The following is a 17,585-nucleotide window of genomic DNA, read 5'->3' on the forward strand; positions in this document are numbered from 1 at the left end:
ATACATTGGGCGAAAGGCAGGAATACACCCTGAACAGGTCGCCAGTCCATCGCAGGGCACACACACCATACACTCACACACTCATACACTCATACCTACGGGCATTTTAGACTCTCCAATCAACCAAATCTGCATGTCTTTGGACTGTGGGAGGAAACCGGAGTACCCGGAGGAAACCCACGCGAACACGGGGAGAACATGCAAACTCCGCACAGAGAGGCCCCGGCCGACGGGGATTCGAACCCATGACCTCCTTGCTGTGAGGCGGCAGTGCTACCCACTGCACCATCCGTGCCGCCACTGTCTATGTTTTCATTGTTTAAATCTTAGTTTAAACAATCTTTAGTTAAATCTCCACTGCGCTGCCCTATTGGCCAGGTAAATAAAAATGATTCTACAGTATACCTCAGTGGGATTTCCCAGGTAAAATACTGTAAGTGTTTAAAAAAGAATAGAAAATGCATGTGCACCCACATAAATAATGCAGGTAACGCACAAAAACTCAAACTCAAAAGTTTTGACCTGAGGTGAGGCTCCATTAGGTCCCAGGAGCAAAACACTGATATAACTCCCATTGAAAGATCATTACATAACATTACTGACATTTAGCACCCTGGTGTAAAATCCAGCTAGTACCAGCTACCAGCTGTTTCAAAACATAACCACAAGCCGGTCAAACCATGTTGAGTACAGAACTGGTCAACCAGCTACCAGCTGTTTCAAAACAAAGCTTGAGCAGTTTTATTCAACAGGGCAAACATTCGTATCCAGAGTGACTTTAGCATGCTTATTTTCTCCATAGGATCCTTTCCTACAGCCGGATATATACTGAAACTTAGGATGAAGCACCTTCCTCAAGAGTACAATGGTAGTGTTCTACCTGAGAATGGAACGTGCAAACTTTAGGATACAAGTTCAGTTCTCTACCCATTACGTTTAACTGCCACCCAAGTTAAAAAACTGAAATAAAATAAAATAAATGATAATTGAAATTAAAACTAATGGAAGTTACATAAACAAAATGAATGTAAAGTAAATAAAATGAAGTTAAAAGAAATTAAAGGTAAAATAAATGAAACGACGGTTAAATAAATAGTTGGGACTAACCTGTGCAGATCCCAGCTCCTCGGTGGGGAGGCTGCTCTCGTACTTGGACAGAACCGTGGCCAGTCCGCTCAGGGCCAGGATGGAGTTCCCCTGAACCACGGGACTGTCCCTGTGACCAAACCCAGAGACCGGGTCACCCTCCAACCCGCACCCCCCAACACCGCCCAACCCAGTTCAATCCCCTCAGGTCTCACAAGGTTCTGACAAATCTGGAAGAAGTCTCGAACTTTATGATAAGGTTATATGAATTGACATTACTAATGCACTTTACATGACTTAATGCATTTACAAGGCAATCAACATTTTATTAGTTAATGTATTTGTTAACTACTACGATGCATTAGTTGCATAATTGTAGTTGTCAACTAAATTTGTACAAATGCATAAACAAAGCTGAACAGATTTAACAACCACAATAATTAATGCCAATTCATGTACAGTAACCTTACTGTAATGTCTTAAAAAGATGTTGGCAGCAATCAGACATTCTGGAAAATGCAATTCAGGAGGGGTAACTACAGTATAGCAGATGCAGGATGATAATATTACGTGAAATATTCACTGAATATTACAAATTAGTCACATGAAATTTGTGATTACAGTTACGCAACGTTGAAATTACATTACATGTCATTTGGCTGACGCTTTTATCCAAAGCAGGAGACAATCCTCCCCTGGAGCAATGCAGGGTGAAGGGCCTTGCTCAAGGACCCAACGGCTGTGCGGATCTTATTGTGGCTACACCGGGATTAGAACCACCGACCTAGCGTGTCCCAGTCATTTACCTTAACCACTACGCTGCAGGCCGCCCATGTTTGTTGAATCACAAAACACCGCACCCATGTACGAGCCAATCAGACAAGAGGAGAGGTAAGGAGGTGGGGTTAGCTGGGGAGGAGGTGGGGACAGGAGATAAGGAGGAGGGATTAAAGGACAAGAAGAGAAGCTGGTGAGTGAAGAGGGGAAGAGTACAGAGAGGGAGAGAGGGATGAAAAAGTGACAAAGAGAAATGAAGGCGAGGTGAGGAGGGGAGTATGCGAAGGATAGGGGAGAGAGGTGAAATTGGAGAGAGTGAAAGGATGAAAAGATGGGCAGAAAAGGGTTTATGAGGAGGCGGGACTCACTTGGCGACAGACTTGACAACGTCGGTCAGCTGGTCACGGGCCCTACACAGATAAGGGGGGGGTTTAGAGGCAGGGCTGGTTTCATCTCCTCCACACTGAGATGATTAACATCCCCCGAAACCAGACTATCAGCAGTTACGTTTCCATCAAAATGTTTCACAGAAGTTAGGCAAATTTCCGACAAGTCGGCGAAAGAAAATGCAAATCGGCGTGTTTCCATCAACTACCATTTTGCAAATGTTATAGAGAGGATGCAAGAAGATTATGTTTTGAGAAGACGGCCAGCTGGGGCCAGCCTGATCCGGGGGAGGGTCTCTGGGCTAGCTGCCCATTTTTGGAAGCATGTGAGGTCCGAGTTTATCATGTCAAGAAAAATCTGTTTCCACCGGTTTCCATCACCCTTTTCTTCTTTTCCGCCTCGACCGTACGTAAAAACTTTATTTTGATATTTCAGGCGTTTCCACTGTGGTTCTCATATGCGCAAATGGAAATTTAGATTGCAAATGGTTGTCTGGATACCCCCCCATCTCCAGCTGGGGCCTCTGAAAGCGGTTTGCTCCAAATCCAGGACTCATGGAGCACTTGGTGCTCCGCCACCTCCCCCCCCCCCCACCCTGGTGTCCCGCTAACGCTACCGTTTTACCGGCAGGGGCTGCTACAAGGGCATCAAAGGCAAGAGTAGGGCAGGAGGGGGGGGGGGGGGACTGGTCAGCTGGTCACCTTCTGACTGTCTCTGTGCCCCTCACTCTCTCTCTCTCTGCCTCTGTTTCACTCCATTTTTGTCTCTCCTACTCTCTCTATGTGTCTCTCCTTCTCCCGCTTCACTTGTTCCTCCCCTGCTCCCTCTCCCCCTACTCCCACAGTCTTTTCCCTTCTCCCTCATCACTTTCTCCCCTTCTCTCTCTCTCCTCTTCTCTCACTATCTCTTTCCCCTTCTCTCCCTCTTCATCTCTCTCTCTCCCTCCCTCCCTCTCCTTCTCACCCCCCCCCCCCCCCCCGCCCCCACCCCCCGCCTCAACTCTTTCCAGTTTGTTCACATTTACCCCAACAGGCATTAAATTTGTTTATTTCCCGAAACGGTTTTCTGCTTTATGCACGCTCTTCAGCACGGAGCCAAAGTGGGTTTGGCTTTAAAAGCACAGGTGCGTTTAGTCGCACCTGATTACGAGGAGCAGCGGGGCAGTACTTAGCGCCCAGCGGTGAACGCGGTAAGGAGACGCTCGCTCAAACCGCCATCCCGCCAAAGGTCAGCTGCGCCATTACCGCCTATTATTTTTTATAATGTCAGGGAGGCTGGCTTTTGGGGAAAATTGGAGGAAATGGTTATTTTTCCTTTTTAGGAGAGAAAGGGCTTCTAAAACCGGAGGGAGGAGTTGGTCGGTTTTCATATTTAAAATGGTTAAATGTGCTCTTAGTAGGAGTGAAATTATGGAAAAAATCTAGGCCATCTGTTTGTGCACGTGTGAGTGTGTACTGTGTGTGTGTGTGTGTGTGTGTGTGTGTGTGTGTGTGTGTAATATACACACCGTAGCCAAGCGCAGTGCTGTGCCTGTGAATGTGTGTGTGAGAAAGTGAGTGTGTGTGTGGGTGTGTGTGAGAGCAAGATAGAGTGTGTGTGTGTAATATCCTCACCATAGCCAGACGCAGTGCTGCGCCTGTGAATGTGTGTGTGTGAGAGTGAGTGTGTGTGTATGTGTGAATGTGTGAGAGAGTGTGTGTGTGTGTGTGTGTGTGTGTGTGCGCAAGAGCGAGAGAGAGTGTGTGTGTGTGTGTGTGTGTGTGTGTGTGTGTGTGTGTGTAATATCCTCACCATAGCCAGGCACAGTGCTGTCTGCACTGCAGCTCCTCTGGATACTCCTTCCCTTGTTTCAGAACATGTGTGTGTGTGTGTGTGCGTGAGAGAGAGAGAGAAAGTGTGTGTGTGTGTGTGTGTGTGTGTGTGTGTGTGTGTAATATCCTCACCATAGCCAGGCGCAGTGCTGTCTATACTGCAGCTCCTCTGGATTCTCCTTCCCTTGTTTCTGCAGCATCTCCAGCTCTGCCCGTCGCCCCTGCCAACGCCACAGGCAGAGGTCAAAGCCCCGCCCCCGCATCACCTGACCTTTCACCCCGTACAGCTCCTTCCTACAGAAACTCCTCCCCTTACAGAAACCAGTCAAATTCCCTCAGCCGCAGGGGAAACAGCATACTCTGATATCTAAGAATCCGTAATGTCTTTCTGAGGAAACAAAACCTGAAATGGGCAGACCACACGAAAGTCCTGGAGTTGGGGGTATTCACCAAGAAAATATCCCGCAAGGGGAGGTTTTCGGCAGCAGGTTTTGGCCAGGGTACAAAACAAACAGAGAGCAGCATAATTTTAGCAACTCCTGTGATGCCACCACAAAAATTTCCCCTACAACACAATCTTGTTGCATAATGGAGTTTCAGTCCTGTTGCTTGTGATTTCTTTATCTTATCAAATGCTGTCAATGCCTGAATATTGGACTCTCCCTAAAGTTGTTTGTGCAAACACGGTTGTGGTGCGGAATTAAAAACGCAACCAGAGCTGTGGTTGGCAAACGTTAGTCAGGAAGGTGGGCAACGGTCCTCAATGGTACTTTCTGGGTGGAAAACAATGCCGGGAATTCTTCGAAAAAACACTAGGAGCCACTTTCTGCATTGAGCAGGGATTTCAAAGCATGGTGACCCAAAACCTGCCTGTAGTTAACCACAATGGAGGAAGTACAGTTTTCACACATCTGCCATATGAGCTCCATATATACATGTGTAGGCTGGGCTTTGTGTGACATCTTTACTGTACAGAGAGAGTTCACTCTCAGCTGGAGCACAGCCTTCCCCTCATCGCTCACGCTGTACAACTGCTGCGGCTTCGCCAGCTGTTATCTTCATCCCGAACAGCTGGACACGCCAGGAATGTGCGTGCCAGGCTGTACACAGTCCATTAAAAGAGGCCGCATTTCTTTTGAAACCCACCTCTTCCCGCATCCCAGCGTGTGGTTTCTTCAAGAACAGTCCGTCGAGAAATTCCCAGAGTGGGATACTGTGGTTGGCGTTTCCTTTACCTTGGCGGTTATACCTACGCTTTGGCGTTTTTGGAACAAAGCCACTATAACTGCTGATTTAAGGCAAAATCTGCCTTATTTTCATGTCAATTAAATTTGAACACAGTAAATTCAAGAAATTAATTGGGGGCCAAAATTCCAGCAGAACGCATATGGGGCATTTCTTGGAATTGACTCGATGTGGCGACCCCGCCCGCTCACCTGCAGGACAGCGAAGTAGGCGCGGCTCATGAACCCCCGCCACGCCTGTGGCAGGAGGACAGAGCGGTGCCACTCCGAGGGCTGGATGTTCACCTGGAGAGAGAGAGAGAGAGAGAGAGAGAGAGAGAGAGAGAGAGAGAGAGGGGGAGGGAGGGGGAGAGGGAGAGAGAGAGAGGGGGAGGGAGGGGGAGAGGGAGAGAGAGAGAGGGGGCGAGGGAGAGTGAGAGAGAGAGAGGGAGAGGGAGAGAGGGAGAAAGAGAGGGAGAGAGAGAAAAGGAGGAAGACGTGGAGAGACAGACAGAGGAAGGAGAGTGGGAGGGAGGGAGAAGACAAGGGGGGAAGAGAGGAAGAGGGGTAGAGAGGACAGAGAGGAAACCGAGCAAGAAAAACAGGCAGAACAATAGAAAGAGGTTAGGAGAGACAGGATGGAGGATGGATGAGAGAGGGGAAGAGTGAGACATGAGAGAAAGGTAAAGAGAGAGTGAAGAAGGAGGAGAGATAGCGATGAGGCAGAAGGAGAGAGGGAGAACAAGAAGATTTTATTAGATGCACAGCGAACTCAATAGTTTGCAGGGTATGAAATGCACAGCTCGACCCAGGCGTGTCACCCATAAAGGGCCGATATGGGTGCAGGTTTGTATTTTAGCCCGGCGCGACCACACCCCAGGTCTATCCAATCAGACGTTCCACAGGACAGTGTGTTGAGTGAAAAGCGGAGATGACATTAACCATACTTCCTCCAATCGCACGGTGCCCAAAGCCTCGCCTTGGGGGGTCCCGCTGGAGGGTGACCTTCATCCGCCCCGTTTTGCGTTCGGCAATAAATCAGCCCGAAGGACCATTAGCAGCCACCAGGGGGCGGTGCCCGCCTCCCGCAATCCAAGCCAAGGACACTGCGGATCAAGGCTTGGCTATTCGTCTTTGAGCGGTGCCACATAAGGAGGGCGTCCTTGGTTCAGGCTCTCACACACACACACACACACACACACACACACACACACACAGAGACACACACACAGAGACACACACACACAGAGACACAGAAACACACACACACACACCACAACATGCCCAGACCGCCAGAAAAGCGAGGTCACATGACATTAATCCAGCCGGCCAATTGGACGGCTCCTTGGGGCCCACAGCTGGCTGATGCACACAGACAAAGGCCAGGCCTTCTGGAACATTCCCAAGCACTCCTGGCTGCAGAGGAGGGCACCCGCCCTCTCCATCCACCCTGTATGTTCCTCACCAATCTGCCATCGCACCTCTGACAACACAGCGCTAAAAAACGTGTGACAATCTACTGCTTTTTAATAAGTCAGTACCGGAACACATACTGAATCAAACTTACCATTCGCTGTAATAATAATCATTACCCTTGTTATATAAAGCAAGAAAAGATTATTTGAACAAACCACTGCTGGTTTTGGAGGGTGAAGCCATGTTGAATCCAGTCTAAACTGGTACTGAACTAAATTTATTTTCCCAATTAGCTCAATGAAACCAAATGAAGCCAACATTTTTGGGCTTTTGGGGTACAGGTACCTCATGAATCAGGGCCGCCAGCATCTGTTGGTAGCTGCGTCCGCGGCTGACCAGGAAACGTGTGATTGGGCGCCTCTCTCTGTCTGTCTGCACGGGCAGGTCGTAGCTTAGCAACAGGCCGGCTGAAACACAAAGGACGTTAACAGGAAATCAGAATCAATAAATTATAAATCAATTTAAAAGAACTCGCTGGCTCACTAGCTGACTCGCTGACTCCAAGACTGACTGACTGACTGACTGACTGACTGACTGACTGACTGACTGACTGACTGACTCACTCACTGACTCACTCACTGACTCACTCACTGACTCACTCACTGACTCACTCACTGACTCACTCACTCACTCACTGACTAACTCACTCACTCACTCACTGACTAACTCACTCACTCACTGACAAACTCACTCACTCACTCACTCACTGACTAACTCACTCACTGACTCACTAGCTGACTCGAAGACTCACTAGCTGACTCGCTGACTCGAAGACTCACTAACTAACTGACTCACTCACTGACTCACAAACTCACTCACTCACTGACTCACTAGCTGACTCGAAGACTGACTGACTGACTGACTGACTGACTGACTGACTGACTGACTGACTGACTGACTGACTGACTGACTGACTGACTGACTGACTCACTCACTCACTGACTCACTGACTCACTCACTCACTCACTCACTCACTCACTCACTCACTCACTCACTCACTCACTCACTCACAACAAAGGACGTTTACAGGAAATCAGAATCAATAAATTATAAATCAATTTAAAAGAACTTGCTGACTTGCTGGCTCACTAGCTGACTCGCTGACTCGAAGACTCACTGACTGACTCACTGACTCACTCACTCGGGGAGATTGAGACTCACCCGCGAGTCCAGGCTTGAGGCCGGGCTGTCTGTTCTTCTCGTATGCCTTCAGCATGAACCCCGGGATGCCGGCCACCGTCTTGCCCTGGTCCGAGCGCAGGTTCCCCCCTCTGAGCGCAGAGTGGTACACTCCGCGGGGCATGGCCACCATCTCCTGCCTCAGGAGTGATGTCAGGAACCCCTCCAAACCTGCGCAAGTTAGGGGGGGGTACCAAAAACCAGTCATAAGCTGACCGTGATAACTAATGTACACCGTGTGATGCTAACAAAGCTAACCGCTCAAGATAAATGTTCAAGTTACATTTAAAATTAGGGAGGGGTACTGACGAACAAAGACAGTTAATGAAGCTAAGTGTGGAGAGCCTTGGTACTAAATTCAAAAGTGAGGCTTTTGAATTCACAATAAAGCACAATTCCCCACATCAAGCAAACATTACGATATGAAATGATGGAACGGATGGATTTGCGGAGAAAATCTGACTTGTATTTCTGAGGCACATTAAAATCACAGTTCTGAAGATGTGATCTGCATCTGTCAGTCAGTCACCCGCGTTCAGGAAAACTGGCGAACACATGTACGCACACACACAAACACACATTTATACTCACACACAGACACACACTGACATACACACAAACATACATTTATACTCTCTTAAACACACACTGTAAAACATACACTGACAAACACAGCAGCAGCAGAAGTCTACAAGTTCAAAGTTAATCCCCCAGGTCTCGGGGTAGAACAGGAAGGTGTGGCAGGGGGCAGGGACAGGAGAGGGGGCAGTTTTGGGTGTTGTGTCGGGGCTGGAAGTCAGGGGTGAGTGGGCCCTTTGTGCGGTTACTGCTGTGCTGACAAGCCTGGCTGGCTGCTGGTTACGGTTCAACCAGGACACTGAAAGCCCCATCCACTAGCCAAGGTCCTTACAACAGCTCTTTACATTCGGATTACAGGTCACGCCAGGCACAAGGTTTCTCCACTTAAACCCAACCCAGAACTCAGGCACTATAATCGCCACCCCCTCCCCCAATCATCAACTCAACGGTCAACAATAACATTTAAAAAAACTACAGCAAACTACAATGTAATAACCTTCTAAAGTGTACCCCAGCTAACGCAAAATGTTCTCACAAGGCTATCGGAATGTCTTGTCAAGGTTGTAACATTGTCAATGCATTGCAGTAACATTGTGACACTGTTGTGTTAACTGGGGTGGGACGAAGCAGGTAAGATATCTAACCTATTTCAGCCCTGTAACAGTGGGGATCCAGAATGTTTCTGGAACTTTCTGGGAAGGGGGGGGGGGTGCATGGTGAGAGTAAAGGAGCTTGCAGATTGACAGGTGTATAGCACACACAATTCTACAGGATCCTGCATAAAAGTCATTTCCTCGGGCAGAGGAGAAGCAATGCCCAGGGCTTGAAGGGACTTATATCTCTACGAAAGGGATACTGAATGTCAGTTTAGCTTTATCATCTCTCTCTTTTGACAAATAATAGGCTACATTAAACAACACAACACATTTTCCCTTCCAGAGCTGAGCCTGTCCAATGAGCATGTTCAGGCAGAAAAGCATAGCAACAGTCTCTAAGTGTCAAGACTCTTTTTGATTTATGAACGTCAACTGCTGAGTAGTGTATGGTTTCATTAAGTGGACGCCTTTATGATGTCTACCTCTCTGCTATAATTAGCCATGTATATGCCATAGGTTCTAATAGTGCTTATGTATAATTATTTTAGTACTCGGGGTATTCTAGCTGCCAACCGTGGTATGCTAGTTGGAAAGTTGATGCACTCTTCAAGGGTTCAAGTTGTATCTATGTGATCGCTCTCGGTCTTGGAACTGTGCTTTCCTCTAGGGTCTTCAACGCACTTCTCCCTGGTTTTGATTTTGCACTTTATTTTAGGCCACTCTGGATAAGAGCGTCTGCTAAATGACTGTATAATAATGTAATAATGTAAATGTCACTGGGGCAGCTCCCAATGTGGGATAGCTTTGCAAATGACTTACAATCTGAAAGGACACTTGCAGTTGATCAACAATCAACTGAAGAGTGTGTTTGTTTGTCTTTGTGTGTGTGTGCGTGTGTGCGTGTGTGTGTGTGACACAGTAAATTGCGTGGATTACACACAATGCATACTGTACACTGGTACTGTACACTGAATCCTCGCCCAACCTCATCTACCAGCATGTAAGACTTGAAATTTCTTCTTTCAGAAGCCATGACACTTCTATTTTAAACTCACCACATACTGCACAGTGAACCGAAACAAGGCAAATAGCCGCCATCCAGTTACAAATTCTCAGGTTTCCCTCAAATCCTGTCAAGCTCAGTCGTACAGAGCGAAAATGCTTCAGCTCCACAAAAACAATAATTCACCGGTGTAAATCCATTATAGACTTCACACTAAAGCTGTTCTGGATAACTGCCTTGGCTACACAAATGAAAAAAGCAAACATGACTCAGGTGCTAAGTGAAAGAGGCTCACTGGCGGCGTCGATGCTAAAGGCAGTGTCGTCGCTACCGGCTCGTGAAGAAGCGGAGTCCGTACCTGGCAGGGCACTGGCGGGCGTGAGACCCAGAAGCTTGATGTAAGAGGAGCCCGGAACGGACAGATCTTCCTCCTTCTCCTCCGTCTCTGTCGCCTGCTCCTCCTCTTCCTCGGGGGCTTTCGCTGGCGGCCGAGCCTGTCACAGACACGATACACAAGATAACACGCTGAACTCAGAATTTACACTTCTGTATTAACGCATAATTTTCCAACTGACAATTTGCACCACTATTATTAACACAAGCGTCACGATTTGCACTGGTATTAACACGTCCCTTTCCAACTCACAGTCTGCATTGCGGTATCAACACATGCCTTTCTAACTCAAAATGTGCAAAACTGTATTATCACAACTGCCAAGACAATTCACAAAGCAGAATCACATGAACACAACCCAAACCAGCTCAAATTTTTCAGAAGAATATTAAAATAACCTGGTAAACGCACAAAGGAATCACAGGGCCCACTCATAAATTAGATCTCAAGAAATGTTATGTTACATTTTTAAAGACATTTCAAATTATTTATATGGCTGCATTCATGCAACCTGTATCAATGTTGCATCACAATGAGTTTTATTCTGTTCTTTTCTTAACACAATGACAATTACATACTCAAAATATAATGGTTACTATTCTTGAATCCTTTTGACAACAGGCATAGTCCCGGTCTCTTCTGAAAGGAGAAAACCATTGTTTTCCAAAACTCAGAATTACTCCAAATATTACTACAACAAAGTTATTGAAGCTCAAACACAGTGGAAGTGGAAGCTTTTTTTCTTGCTGAAAATATTTTCTGTTTTTGAGTGGGAACAGAGGCTTTGGCTGGTGCACTTAAGAGACACACAAAGCCACAGCTACAACACTGGACAAATCCCCTTTCAAATTTGATGACAATATTACCAAAAATGAGCATTCTGCATGTTTTTTTCTAAGCTATGTCTTGGCAGTTTTCCAAATAGGACATTTGGAGACTCCAAAAGGACACATGGAAACTAATTGATATTATGAGGATTATGATGTGTACAATACTGCATTTTGCTTACTAAATTATACAGTACAACTTTGTATCCTGAAAAACACATTCCACAATTTCACCTGCTATTTATTATTCAAAAGCAGGCTGGGTTCTTATTTATAAGCATACTGAATAATAATACTATATTTTGAGTATGTGTTTAGATGCTCAACAATATTAAATGTGTCACATCCATGAAAATGCCCTCTATTGAGTTGTCAATCGTGTCTTCCCAAGAAATATTCACTCAGACAAGAGATTCCATGGAAGGAAGTCCTCTATTTAAACATAGGCAACGCAAAATAAATGTTTTGTTTTAAAACATCAACTTTTTTGGCATAAAATCTCAATAACTGTTTTTTATGATGCGCAACAGTCTCAGTGTGCCTATTGAAAATGCTACAGTTTTGATACGCAGGTGAAAAAACGCTGTTTTGTTTTATGCAAGCCTAACAAAATATACACCATTGGAAAAGTAAAGTCATTAACAAAAATGCTTTTCAGTTGTCACTTCAATAACATCCCCACAGTTGGTTCTTTGTTGAGCATAAGTTATACTGCATGTTCTTATACATGGATGGGGGTAACGCATTTTCTCTGCAACTGCATTACCGATACAGGTCAGAAAAGCTCATCGTGGGCTCATCGTGTTCCAGACAGCCTATATAAAACTTAGATAATAGCATTCTTATGTACAAGCACTTTTGTAGAAGTATGCAATGGCAACAACAATGATAATTTCTCAGGAGGAATTATAAGTAAACAATGGGCATTATATCAACGTTCCTCCAGGATTTTATAATTCGAAACTATTATGCAATTGGTCTGCTGGACCCTTGCCGTGAAACGGACGCTGAAATTCCCTTATTTCCTGTAGCGTGTGGATTTCCAAAATGCGAGGCCCCCCACGCTTGTTTTGCCACACACTTGTTACAATTTAAGGAACTGTTGTCCCTAAATCAACGGCATCTTAAAATAAGCTACACAGATAGAACCGTGAGAACTTTCAAACGGTATATCCTGTTACCATACCAATTGAAAATTGCACCGTGAAAAAAGGAATGAACGTAAAAAAGACACTCAGAGAGAATTAAGGGGTTAAGGGGTTAACACACCATTTACAACAGAACCTTAATCTACTCAGTTTACACAACCGCATGACATCGATTGCAGGTGCGCATTCCTGAACACCAGCCGTACTAATGGCCATGCAAGCGAGGCATTAACAAGAAAAAGCTATTTGCTCAGGACAATTAGCAGTGCTGCGTTAGCTGCCCACAAATTACACTGATTGGCAGTAGGGGCTCCCCGCTGCTGTTTATACAGCGCAAGCTACCCGGCGCTCCCCCGTGCATGGCCTAACCTCTCTGGTTATACTGAAGGCGCAGAGCAATCTCGGCCTGACACAGCTTTCAGTGGCACTCAGCGTCAGTTCCAGGCCGTCTGCGGCCTGCATGCAGAGCAGAGCAGAGCAGAGCGCACTCAAGTCCTGCGCATCGCCGTGCTGACGGAGCCGCAGCTAAATCCACCGGGAGGAAAACACACACACACACGCACACACACACACACACACACACACACACACACGCACACACACACACACACACACACACACACACACACACACACACACACACACACACACACTCTCGCTCTCTCTCTCTCACACACACACTCATATATATGAAAATATATATATGGACTAAATCCACAGCAGCGAGCTAAAGCACATTCTCCAGTGCACGTGCGGGAAGACACACACACACGCACAAAGACACACACACCAACACAAATGCACACACACAGACATCCACACACACCAGCATTGAACAACACATACAGGCGCACACACATATACACTCAGTGAGCACTTAATTAGGTATTGATTAGACCTATTTTTTTAACTTGTTGGTGCTGTGGCCTGTCCACTTAGAGGTTTGACGCGTTGTGTGTTCAGAGATTTTCTTCTGCATACCGCTGTTGTAATGTGTGGTTATTTGCGTAACTGTCACCTTCCTCTCAGCTTTGACCAGTCTGGCCATTCTCCTCTGACCTCTCTCATCAACAAGACGTTCCTGCCCGCAGAACTGCTGCTCACTGGATGTTTTTTGGTTTTTCGCACCATTCTCTTCAAACTCTTGAGACTTGTGAGTCAACATCCCAGGAGTTCCCATTCCTGAGATACTCAAACCACCCTGTCTGGCACCAACAATCATTCCATGGTCAAAGTCACTTAGATCACATTTGGTCTGAAAACAGCTGAACCTCTTGAACACGTCTGTATTCTGTTATGCGTTTAGTTGCTGCCACATGATTGACTGATTAAATATTTACAAGTTGGTGTACAGGTCTACCTAATAAAGTGCTCATTGGGTGTATATATGGATTTGAAATAAAAATCCACAGTGGGGAGCTAAAGCACATTTCCAGTGTGCATGCACACACACACACACACACACACACACACAATTATACTGTACATGCCTATGGATTTGAAACACAAATCCGCTGTGGCAAGCCGACACGCGCGAGGACACAGACCTGCACACAAAACCAAAACACACACAACGACACATACACGCGTGCACACCAGCATACATACACGCGCGCCCACACACACACAGACAGAGAGACTTGTACCTGTATATGCACATGGATTTGAAACACAAATCGAACGTGGTGAGCCAAACCTCACGTTCCCCAGCGAGACCTCTTATTGTGCATGAACGAGGCTGAAAGCCAGGCGGAACACACAAAGTCAAGCCGCGCTTTTAATTGCAGCACGACGCCGGTCGCTTTGTCTCCTGACGGGCCGAGGGGCTGCCACTCATATCCAGGAACCGGCGGCTAAGGGACCGCGCTCAGGAACCCGACGCGCTAATTGACCTTCATCGTCACCCTCCTCAAGGACATTACTCACAATGCCCATAAACAAAACCTGCCAATTTCCTGACAAGTGCCCTGTAACTACGGCAACAAAGGCCGCTTTGGCAGGTAATGTATTCCATCACAGTCTCACACTTAGATTATTAAACCCCCGATGGCCTTATAAACGCTGTCTGGAAATGGCCCCCATGGGATCGTCTCAAAATGCCGATCGCCCCGCAAATGTAAAAATCAGGCTTAAAACGAGATTACGGCGTTCATAGGAATTAAAATCTCTCGCACGGGTTCATATGTCGCATGAAAATACGGACTGCAATACGAGTACTTATTCTGCCAGTTAACATTCATAGTGACCGAGAACATAAAAATGTGAGCATTTTATGTGACCCTTAAAAATGCTATTTATCGTGATTAGGGCGGCACATATCATTTAAAATGGACATGCGGAAAGGTCATCTCCACGTTTAACTGCTAACGACCCCACAAAAAAAACCAGTAATGTCGATGCAGCGTTGTAGTCATGTGACAGTGTAAAGGAAACGCTGCAGTGGCGTCGCATATACGTTGTGAGAGCTTAAAAAGGTAACGTTCCTTTGGTGTTGCAGATATGTTGTGAGAGTGTAAAGGCAATGTTGCTGTGGCATTGTATATACGTTGTCCGAGCCTAATAACGTAATGTTGCGGTGGTGCTGCAGATACGTTTTTTGAGCGTAAAAATGTAAAGTTCCTGAGGTGTTACAGAAAGGTTGTGAGAACTTAAAAAGGTAATGTTGCTGTGACGTTGCAGATATGTTGTGGAAGTATAAAGGTAACGTTCCAGTGGCGTTGCTGATACAGTGTTCGAGTGTAAAATGCTAACGTTGATGTGGTGTCCTATGCGTTTTTTGAGCGTAACAAGTTAACGTTGCTGTAGCGCTGCAGATACGTTGTGAGAATGCCCACCTGTTCTGGGAGGTGTAGGATGGTGTGGACAGATTCTGGGAACTCCGAAAGTGCCTTGAATCCACAGCGCGCCACTTCTGGGTCCTAAAAAACAAGAAACTGAACAGTCACACCCAGAAGAAGCCCAAACCCCAGTTCTGGAGTACAGAAGCTTTCAAAAACACTTTCCATCTATCAAACAGTAGCTACTTATTTATAAATGAACCATTTTGTGGAAGAGAAAATAGGTTTTTTATTTCGATATGTGAAATTTGAAGTGTACACTATGCAGCTGTCTTCGCATTAATAATATGAAGAATTATGATCATGTGATTGTTAGTATTAGCATCACTTGGCAAAGAAGAAATTGAAGGGCGTAGAGAAGCACTGACCTTACTGAGAGCATAACTCCACAGAATGCTGACAACCTGTTCTTTGAATTTCTGAAAAAAAAAAAAAAAAAAACCCCGATCATGAGGCAAGGTGGGAAACATTTTTTCCCTACTTAGGTAAATACACACCTGAGAGGCAACAATCTGCTACATTCCTCAAAAGTATTATTTTAGTCCAAGTATTGTTTTAGAATAATGGGTCTGGGGGGTCTTCAGTATGCTTGCCAAATCAAGGCACCCCCCTCCCACGGGCAGCCTCAGCCAATGGGTGGTGAGAGTTCTGGTAGAAAATGGCTGCCACTAATCACAATGGTGACAGCCAGAAATGTGTGGTTATTGCAGTGAAATTCAAAAAGGTACCAATCCAAGAACTTTTCAGAATTACATTTAATTACTGGTGCTCGTTTTATGGAATAGTAATACTTTTAGCTAATCAATTCCATTCATAATTTATAATGATAAATTATTCATTGAATAGTAATTCAAGCCCACACAGACTATAGAGATGCTCAAAGTCTTCTGTATTTCATGTTGGTTACCAGTGAAAAATAGTAATAAGCCCTTCTCTATGAAGTGTTGAGTGGCCTAAAAGAGATGAATAGGCCCCAGAGACACGAGAATCAAATATCAACAGAAAAGCTTGATCATTCGCCAGAATGAGGGGGCAAAGGTCACCGACCAGTCACTGACCCATAACCAACCAGCCGTGACGACGACCTCGTTAGCCGCAACTTGAAGTTCTGGTCTTTATGGTATTAAGGCCATTCTGACACCTGCTCCTCCACTTTGAGTGCCTGGGATTTCGGATGACCTGCCAGTTGGATTAACTCAGGACGACCTTTACCCCCTCCTTTCTGCGGGCAAATTACCCTCTTTTTTTTTTCTCCAACTTGAAACTAATGTCCAGACAGCACCATTCTGAGGCTTTCAAATCTCTTAAATTGTCTTTTCCAGTGAACACCCCTGAATATTACCTCATAGTCTTCAGTCTTCACCGCTAGCTGGGGCACTAGGGCCAGGAGCTCACACACGGCAGCAATAACCAGGGGTCTGGAGTCACAGCTCAGCCTGGGGGAGAGAGCGTCCCAGGTGGAGCGGATGTCCACCACCTGAAAGACCAAGCAGAGGCATCAGCCCAAAGAAGCACCGATCAGCCTTCTCAGAGACGATCTACCCAATCGAGTGTCAAATCAACCAGGAAGGAACACCTCACCAATACTTTCTCCCCAATCAAGCACCAATCCCCCCAGGAAGGAACACCTTCACAAAGACAGTCCACCGAAAAAAAGCTCCGTAATGGCCCCACGGCATCAGGAAGGGTCGCCTTAATCACCGTTCCCATGGAGACAGTGAATCCTGGAGTTTCAGAAGGAACTGCTGCTACCCGAGGGTAAACTTAGATTATATAAACCTAAACATCTCGAATAACAACAACATTTACCTGGTGTCAAGGGAGTAACTACCGTGCCAAGCAAGTATCTACTGTGCCAAGCCGGGAGTCTCTGTCTCTACTACATGACCCAGAAAGCTGTTCCAGCAATTAGCAACCACCTGCCTGAGGAAAAAACCAAAATAACTTCCTGATATTGGCTGAATATATCTCGAACTAATCTCCCCCGATAGCCTCTTGGTCCGTTGACAAAAATTCTACCCTGAAAATGTTCATTAATCTGCTTCATTAATCCTTTAAAAAAATAAATAAAACCTCAATCAAATCCCCCTTGGTCTTTCTGTTCTGAGCTCGGAGAGATTAAGTTTGTTACATTTCCCTTTGTGACCTTTAAAGCGTGATACCTGAATCTAATGAGTAGCCCTCCTTTGTACTCTGTCCAACAGCGTCTAACCCCTTTCTAATTGCGTGCTTCCCTTAACTGGAAACAGTGCCAGACCTGAG

General features: G+C 45.9%; 1 protein-coding gene across 5 annotated transcripts in view; it reads right to left on the reverse strand.

Annotated features, from left to right (window-relative positions):
• focad (focadhesin) overlaps nt 1-17,585 on the reverse strand; it is a 90,971-nt gene that overhangs the window by 27,221 nt on the left and 46,165 nt on the right. For all 5 annotated transcript variants that reach the window (XR_009709331.1, XR_009709330.1, XR_009709332.1 and 2 more), the window contains exons 16-25: nt 16,666-16,800; nt 15,692-15,742; nt 15,321-15,404; nt 10,476-10,611; nt 7,922-8,110; nt 7,046-7,167; nt 5,498-5,590; nt 4,194-4,282; nt 2,232-2,273; nt 1,108-1,216 (exon numbers count right to left, since the gene is read on the reverse strand). Coding sequence is in view for 2 of the 5 variants with exons in the window: in XM_061250946.1 (XP_061106930.1) it covers nt 1,108-1,216; nt 2,232-2,273; nt 4,194-4,282; nt 5,498-5,590; nt 7,046-7,167; nt 7,922-8,110; nt 10,476-10,611; nt 15,321-15,404; nt 15,692-15,742; nt 16,666-16,800 (1,050 nt within the window). In the remaining 3 variants the exon portion in view is untranslated. The remainder of the gene's footprint in view (nt 1-1,107; nt 1,217-2,231; nt 2,274-4,193; nt 4,283-5,497; nt 5,591-7,045; nt 7,168-7,921; nt 8,111-10,475; nt 10,612-15,320; nt 15,405-15,691; nt 15,743-16,665; nt 16,801-17,585) is intronic.

This window comes from Conger conger, chromosome 8 (genome assembly GCF_963514075.1).
Source record: "Conger conger chromosome 8, fConCon1.1, whole genome shotgun sequence".
Taxonomy (NCBI): domain Eukaryota; kingdom Metazoa; phylum Chordata; class Actinopteri; order Anguilliformes; family Congridae; genus Conger; species Conger conger.